At 35.6% G+C, this 9,152-nt stretch overlaps 1 protein-coding gene across 1 annotated transcript; it reads left to right on the plus strand.

Moving 5' to 3' along the window:
- Window positions 1–3,415: 3,415 nt before the first annotated feature.
- On the plus strand, window positions 3,416–7,248 carry LOC128228013 (uncharacterized). Its single transcript, XM_052939026.1, has one exon. The coding sequence runs from the start codon at window positions 3,726–3,728 to the stop codon at window positions 5,679–5,681; it is 1,956 nt and encodes a 651-aa protein (XP_052794986.1). The 5' UTR covers window positions 3,416–3,725; the 3' UTR covers window positions 5,682–7,248.
- The last annotated feature ends 1,904 nt before the right edge of the window (window positions 7,249–9,152 follow it).

Consider the following 9,152-nt stretch of genomic DNA (forward strand, 5'->3'; position numbering starts at 1 on the left):
TATGAAAAAAGTTTCAGAACATTAACATGATTATAACGCTAATTAGTTTCCTAGGAAAACTATTAACGGGGAATTTTAATGAACGTTTGAAGAATTGGTCGCTTGAGAATGATAAAATTTGCACAGTTAGGGTTTAAAGCCGGTCACGTACAACGTATGCTATATTCATTGTACACAGCATCGATAAAATAAACTGAAATGAAAATAAGAGAATGTGCTGTGCATATTTGCTACTCTTAATGATACGATTTAATAAAGACCTTGTAGTTTAAGCTAATATTGATGTGAATTATTATACATTGTTTGGGAATTCAAGCATCTTACCAGTATTACATGTGTTAAAATGCATATTCTTCTCTTCTGTTAGTTGGGATATTGTAAACATTAGGAAGCTACTTATTGTAATTATTTGTAATTGAATATTGAATTATATCTCATTATTTCAGTGTTGATGTAAACATTAGTGATTTTTAAACTGCCATTTTGTATATGATAATGAACTGTATATGCTTCAATTGGGAGAAATTAATGTTATCTTATGTTATATTATGTTGTGTTATGTTATGTAAAAAGATCCAAGATGGCCCTTTAAAAGTCTTTCGTTGGAATAAAAATACCTAAAAAACATGTACATTTGTGTAAGGAAAGTCGGAATGATAATATTCTTAAGACATACAACACTTTTGTAAGAAATTTTCATATGAAGCAATCATTTTAATCGTACGTTCTAATTACAATTCTTTTTGGATAAAATCTAAACAAAGCAAAACAATGAGAAAACTAAAAAGGGGTTTCGACACATCTGTCACTGTAATACGAATGAATGAAGTATAGGTTATCCGGTTAGCACAGTCGTTAGCGCACTCGCTTCTCACCTAGGCGACCCGAGTTAGACTTCCGGCTCGGGCGCATGTGAGTTTGGTTCGTGGTCACCAAGCTGGACAAGAGGGTTTTCTCCGGGTTCTCCGGTTTCCCCCACAACACAAGACCACTCTCTCGCGTAAAATCGGCCCAACGACAGTGATTGATATAATGTTGTAATAACTTGTTTAACAATCGTTGTCAAATAAATATGCTTAAAATGAAGTATACAATTTTGACGGACAGATATTGTAAACCAATAGTCCTGCCAGCTATATGCTTGGTTTTCCTAAGGAGCCAGAAAGGAAATCAATTCTGTCGAAGGATTTTACAAAACATTATCCCCAATGGATGCTTAAACCCAGGATCTCGTTGGTAAATAGTGTGAGGTTTCAACGCATGACTAACCTATTAATATTTAAATGAAATGAACTTTGTTAAATTTATTGATGAAACAGAAATACAATTTTATACTTTCATACCATCTGTTCTTCCGTAAATGTTTATCTGCTGTATAAGGTACTCTTGTCCAAAGTCTATCTGCCACCAGTTGTCAATTGTTGTTCCACTGCAGCATCCACATGTGTCAGGAGTAGTTGAGTAATTGTTGTCGATGGCATTCCTCTTCGTGTAATCAATGTTTTGGTAGTCAATAGTCGTAGCCATGGTTACATTAACATGACTGTAAATACGTTGAATCAAATCCGGTTCTGAAAGATACCGAGTTACACAGAATATGTCAACAACAATTTATTGTTTCTGTTTATGTAAGGTTTTTTTTTCAAGTTAATGCATAATGTATCGCATGTGTTTGACACAAACAGTCGTTCTAAGTTATTTTCTATGAGTCTGTGTCCGTTATAAATTTCGAATGTGCATAATGTATCAGCTATATCAGTGAATACAGTAAATAGGGAACCTTGTTTTCTCACATGGAAAGGATTATGTAAAAATGAAATTCTAAAAGTATAATTTCAATTTCGTTCTCTAATATTTGATGTAAACAATAATGTTGATCTTGAATTGTTGACGTCGGATCAATCATTTTTAACGTACAAGAAATAAGCATATATACTGGTTATCGATGAATATATGCGGTTTACGCAAAATCATGCATGACATCACATTCGCGGACGGCTATGAACGAAGCAAATAATGTCATGTGTATGCTGCATCGTGCAGCAATTTTTGGGACGTCACAACATTGCTGGAAAGCAGTCTGTAGACATATCGCAGTTGTGTTACACTTCTTTCAATTGTCACAAAGCTTGCTATAATATGTGTCACGTGAAGTTTTTCGACTTTTCTTGCTTATGATCACAATGCTTTAAAATGTCAAAGGGATGGCTGTATCACGTATAACCGCGGTTATTTCGTAACACTTACATATATTGACGTACATTAGTAATCAATTTTTCACCTGCTTTGCCCGCGCTAAGGTAAATGCATGTGATGGCTACAAAATCCAATGCAGGTCGAATACCTTAAAACATTTACTAGTAGTTGCATATTATATTGTGAATAATGAGCAATTGATCAAGACATTTCGTTGAGTACTTATTTGTAAGGTACGAAAATGTGCAATATTTCTGCGACATTCAAGTTTTAGGTCAGACCAGCGGACAGCTATTCGAACGTTATCAACTAAAATCTGTCATTTCTTTTTTACATATGTTTGTAATAATGGAAAAAACTATGACAATATCAACAACCGGTGTCAAAAATCACGTGTAAAAGACGTATATATTTTTTTCTTGAAAATATGGAAATGCTATAACGTATTGCAGTTGATTCGTTCGTTTTTGATACAAGTCGTGACCAATAGCGGCAATTAAGTAGCAACCACGTTGCGAAAAATATCATGTCAATGGAACAAGAGTCATGTTTATTGTCACGTGTTAAAAGCTTTTGTTGTCCTTATTCCCAACTGCCGAATCACGGCATACTAATACAAAGCCAGACAGAGACCACAAAACATATCGCGAAATAATGTAATAATAAAGTCGTCTATTAATGATAATTAAAATACAATATTCCGTCTAAAGTTTTACAACTGTGCTTCGATCCCACGACACTAAGTTAACAAAACTTTTGAAACAAAGACGAATTGTTAAGTGTTGATATCGACGATAGTTTATTTTATTTTTTATAAAGGGGGGGGGGTCAAAACTAATTGTGCGTCCAGGCAAGTGCAGGTCATCGACAGTTCCGGGTCATATTGAGAACAAAATGTTTATAATTCAAAAAACAATACAGGATTTTCATCATTTGAATATATAGTCATATTTCCCAATCAGTTCGCTAATTTCACTTTAATTTCGGATGTTGTCATTTGAAACCGGAAGTCGTCATCACGATACGCGTGACTGGAGCGTTCCAAAAATAAACCGTATGCGCGATATTTTTGTTTACAAGGCGCAACAAAAACCGATGTTTGTCCTGGTAATTTAAGGAATCCAGGTATAATTTATATGTTATTATTTAGGCAATTTCCTTTTGAATAAGAGTCATAAATTTAATTAGTATCGTCAAACTTGTTTTGACAAATGCAGCAAATACCTTGACCTAGCTAGCCTGTGACAGTTTCGGGTCAGCATCAGGAACATTCTCAAAATTGTAAACGCATTGCAAAATAGGTTTTGACAGCTGTTTACTATTGATTTATTGCTTGTGATGATACACCACTGTTAAAAAGTACTAATTTATACAATTTCAATCGTTTTGCATACTAATTTGTGCCATAATGAGTTTAAATGTATGGAATGCAGTGGTTATTTTAAATGCATACTGTAATCTCATATTAGACTAACAAGTGCAAATAGTATCTAGTTTCCTATTTTCGTTGTTTAAACATTTTTAAAAATATGCATCATTTTGGTAGAATCATGGGTCCCAAGAGGAAGTTGACGTTTGCACATAGACTCAGTCCAGAAGTAAAGCAAACAAAGGTCATCTCCCAGAAATGCAAAAGGGGAAAGAGAATGTCTCCGGGAAAGTCTGAACGCGTACGTAAAGCATTGTTTGATGTGTGTAAAAATACCATGTCACTTAGGAAAGCTTCTAGAGAATATGACCTGTCGTACAGTTTTCTTCAGAGAAGATCTTCAGGGGAAGTGGACATAGACAGCATTAATGGACCGTCTTCAGTGTTCACGCAGGCTGAGGAAGAGGCTTTTGCGGTTTGGTTGAGTGAAATGGCTCTAAGAGGTATGGGATTAAGACCTTGTGAGTTTTTGGACTTCATTCAATCTATTGTCGTAAAAGAACAACGGAAAACTCCATTCAAGGATGACAGACCAGGGTTTGGATGGTACACGTCTTTTATGTCGAGAAACAAACATTTGGTATCATTGAAACCAGAAACCCAACTTGAACTTTGTAGATCCAAAGTCACAAAGGACAGAACTGACAAATGGTATGCTTGTTTCAAAGGGTTTCTGATAAGAAAGAACTTAATTGACAAACCTTCAAGAATCTGGAATGCTGATGAGACAGGGTTTAGTATGGGCAGCAACAAGTCAAAAGTAATTGGACCTGCAAGGGTATCACGAGTTCCCCATATCACAGCTGGTAAGGAAAGACTCACCGTCATGTACTGTGGAAGTGCCTCTGGACAGATGATGCCACCCTTCTTTGTGTTTCCTGAGCCCAAACCCAGAGGTTATAACCCTTTAACAGGTTCAACAGAAGGCAGTGAGATTGCATATACGAAAAAGGGATGGATGAATACATTAAGTTTCTCAAAATTTATTGACCATTTTGACAAGCATGCTGGAACAGAGCGCCTTGTTACACTACTTATTGACAGTGTCAGCAGTCACATTGATATTTCATTGTTTACTGAAGCCAAAATGAAAGGAATTGAACTTTATAGAATTGTCCCTAACGTAACCCATCTGATGCAGCCACTAGACAAAGGTGTATTTGGACCTCTGAAATCTAAGTGGCATTTAACTGTTCGAAAGCACAGCAGAGAAAATCCAGGTAGAAGCATAACTCGAGAAAACTTTGCAGAAAAACTGACAGAAGCATTCCTCCTCTTCTATAAACCTCTCACAGTTATAAATGCATTCAAGTCATCGGGAATATATCCTGTAGACAGCAACGCCATCAGCAGTGAAGCATTGAAGCCAGCACTTACATTCGCAAGTGAAAGTACAAGAATCGCCGAACAACACAAATCTGGGGAATGCATACCCGCCAATGAAACAACAGCATCAGAACAGTATAAGGCTGAAGGTGCCCTTGAAGCTTTAGAACGTGCCCTGGCAACACCTGTTAGGCGGAAATATAAAGATAGAGTAGTTGAAGGGTATGATGTCCAAGAAAGCTCCCCTTGCTTTGAAGTGTACAAAAAACTTTATAGTAAGGCGCACCCTAGAACAACAGATGTTTCAGAGCAAACTGAAAACTCAGCATTAAAGGGTCTGGATCTGTTGGCCTCAACTGTATTGTCACTAGGAATTGGACACCACAATATAGAAACAAACCGGGAAGAGACAACACAGGCAGTGGGCATTGATTTAGAAATGGTTGTTTCTGGAACCAGCAACAGCGACTCATACCTCTCCCCAGATTTGGATGTTTCCAAAAGTAGCACAGATATATCACCGGCTGTAAGTGAAGCTCTTGTTTATCCAAAACTACATGCAGGCAATAAAACAAAGCGCCGAAGAATACTTGAAGACTTGCCAGACAATCTCACATCAGAAGACACAATAAGGAAAATGTCTCTGAGGGAGTTGGAAAAGATAAAAACATTTGCAGAGAGAGAGAAAAAATCAAAATCATGTTATTATAAGAAAATGAAAACAAAATAATCAAAAGTTAAAGTAACTGCCAACATGAACACACAGAAAACCCAGGGTAAGAAAAGTGAAACATGTACAAACGACAAACGAGGCATAGCTAAGGACTTAGAATTTTGCAAAGGTTGTTTAATGACATGGCAAGAGGAGTTGGAGATAGATAGAGAAAGTATATGGATACAGTGCGACATTCGTGATGGTTGGTTGCACTCTGACTGTATTGCCGATTCTGTTGCCGAAGATGAACCTTTCCAATGTCCTGACTGCACACTGAAGACGGGGTAAAAAGCTCATTCAAACTGTTAAAATAAAAAAAAATGTGCTAATAATTGTCTCCAAAAAACTAGTTTTCAATTAAGAATTACTATTTAAATGTAGCTCATAAAGTCGTTACTCTAGAATGACTCAGATGCAATTTTACCTAAATTTATTCATATTTTGGATAAATTAATTAACACTCTAACAATGTAAAATTGTGGGCATTGTTTAATTTTCCATTCATGTTGCATTGTGTATGTATTTTCAGTCACTAAAAGATTCACCGGAGTACGATCCACAGGCGGGGGTTTCGGAGATTACATTTACTGAAAGCGATTATAGTGGACCAGATTTGTCTGTCATTGAGTTACACAAATCAGTTATTAAGGGTTACCATGCATACAAGATTAGGCCACCCTTTACAAAACAACCAACGCGTTTAATAGTTGATAGAGAGTATACAAACATTAAAGACTTGAATGCTTGTTTGGTTTGGATACCATCATTAGACCAGTTTCCACAGAATGTTCATGAAATGGTAACCGATACCAAAAGGTTTATTAAATTAAGTGGTATTGCTGATTTGCCGATCGGACATGTTCCAAGGTCTTTGGCAGGACTTTTTCGCTCTGTTTTGGACGAAGGTGGTGAAATATTTGCTGAAGCAACAGGAGAACCAGTTCCTAGCTTCCCACCATGGCCTGCACCAAATGAAGAAGGAGGGGGAGTGGTTCTTCCAGCTTCTTATTTTATATATGCAAAACAAAACATAAAGATGGTTTCATCTCAGTTAAAAAACCTACTTAATGCACTGAAAGAGGGTTCTGGAATGATGGTTGTATTAAAGTAGAATACTTTTTCAGAAAGAAAAAACAGAAACAGAAATGTACATAATGTTACTATATTGAAATACCATTGTGTTTTTCTTGTCTTATGAAGTTATACATTTAAAGATGTTGTTCATCAAGTTATTTTTATTTATCTTTGAAAAGTTACTGAGAAATGTAAAGAGAATAATGTGTTCGTTTATTCAGTTATATTTTGTTGTTTTTCAGTAGTTTAATAATAAATGTGTTATAATTTTAAATTTCAAAGAAAATGTTAAATAAATGACCCGTTCCTTTAATAACTGTAGTGTTGCTAATTACTGAGACCAATAATCCTACTCACAGCTGATTATAAAAATTGTTTGAGATTACCCCTGCCTTCAGAAATGTGTATTTTTAACGTGACCCGGAAGTGACGAGTCCGACCCAAAACTGTCATATTTACAGCTTCCAGTTGCAGACACTGATGAATCATTTCAACAAAGAAACACAAGTGTTTCATAGCATCCCAGTCTAGATTAAGTATTTGTTCATCAATTTATGTAGTTTTAATTTTCTATTGTTTCCTTTCCAACAGACACGCTTCGTTTATTTCTTTACTGACCCGGACTGTGCAGGTTTTTGTTTAAAAGTGCTATTGATTATGAATAGTAAATAATTATTTATGATCATCCATGACCGATATTGCAATGTATAAGTGTGACAGTCAAATATCGATTTTCAATCGGACTATTTTGCTGCGATGAACTATTTGGTTACGGTACTGTAAAATAGACGGAAATTAAGACAATGTGTTAGTGATTATTATCCTTACATTGTTTTGAATATCGAACTGTACGGCCTACTAGGAGAATGCCTTAGTTAATTGTTATTAGAACAGATAAAGATCTTATCGTTGACGTTGTACAAGTGGACTTCAAAACAGTATAGATTCTCGTCCATACATAAATTTTTATAGGCTTGTCTATTGCTTTTTTAAACAAGTCGTTTAATGGGCATATGCTTAATGTCGTTGTCATTATCGACGTTATTCTGATAAAAACCTTTAACCTTTGCCAAACAGAAATACCGTCCGAGATATAGGAAAACAAACTGTGTACATATGCTGCCATTACGACAGTACGGTCAAGAACTTTAAACCCTTCAATATATTCACATCAAACTTTATACTCGTTTAACACACAAAATGCACATGATTAGCAAAGCCCAATACTATGTGGTTTTGGGTGTTAAGCTATGACCCGTTAGATTTTGAATAAATACTTGCAAATACTTGGCATAACGCTATAACAATTGAAAATAGTCACACAAAATGCACTTATATATGATATGTGTTATAGTATGTGGCCTGTACTATTGAAGTTAATTATTGTCGTGTATATGCTACTCGATAGTTTGACACGTCAAACTAAAACTCCCATTTGGCCATAACGATTTAGAATATTCTCTTGAGACTTGAAACATATGTTACTAGTGATAATATACACATGCTTAAGGGTCAATAACTATGGCTTTATTTATTGGCAAGTTATGTCCCTTAAAAGTTTAAAAAAAGTCATGCAAAGCTTTAAATTGTATGTAAGGGTATTACCATCCATGCTGCAACTTCGTATACATTTTGCCAGTTATGATATGCCCATGTGTATCACTAGACACATAACACTTGTATTAATGTGTCTTGTTTTGCCGCTTATTGGATAAACAAAACAGACGAGCTATGGCGTTAGCTCCACAGCGCGTTTGATTAACAAAGGTCTATAATATCTACATACACGTAAACCTGCAATTGACTTCTAATCATGCTGCTTCAGTGATGGTGATGTTCTATGTGCGATTTATTTTTGTAGTTCATCCTTATAGACCCGATACGCGTCTAAAATATAGGTTTGTACAGCTACCTAGCCAGGTATCAGCGCCTAGATTTAACAACATTTTAATGGATGGAATATTAACCATAATTTTAAGAATATTTGTTTAAGATGCACAACTAGGCTCTATTAACTTGCTTTTGTAGTGATGATCGTGTAAGATGAATAAATTACAATTTTATGAACGATTCATTGTTCGCTTTAACTGAAGGCATTTGGATTTTTTACATGTTGGACAAATTTAAATCATTTATGAATGATATATTTTAAGAAACATACCTGTTCCGTAGATTTCCACTTCGCAGAGAGCTATTGGACGCTTTATATTAGAAGCCGTATCTATCTGAAGGCGACAAATTCTCGCTTTACGTGGTGTTACAGGTATATCAAAAATACCATTACTTGGATATACTACGGAGTCGACTTCAACGATGTTGTCGCTGTTTTCAAGTGCAGTTTGAGTCTCGGCAAGGTGAATTCTAAATCCCTGAAGCTGAACTGGTAAACGGAAACAAAATGTTGCCTATCAT

Source organism: Mya arenaria, chromosome 3 (genome assembly GCF_026914265.1).
Source record: "Mya arenaria isolate MELC-2E11 chromosome 3, ASM2691426v1".
Lineage (NCBI taxonomy): Eukaryota > Metazoa > Mollusca > Bivalvia > Myida > Myidae > Mya > Mya arenaria.

What these genes read in the sequence shown, in the direction of transcription:
- LOC128228013 (XM_052939026.1), top strand. Translation starts at nt 3,726, where the DNA reads ATGCATCATTTTGGTAGAATCATGGGTCCCAAGAGGAAGTTGACGTTT.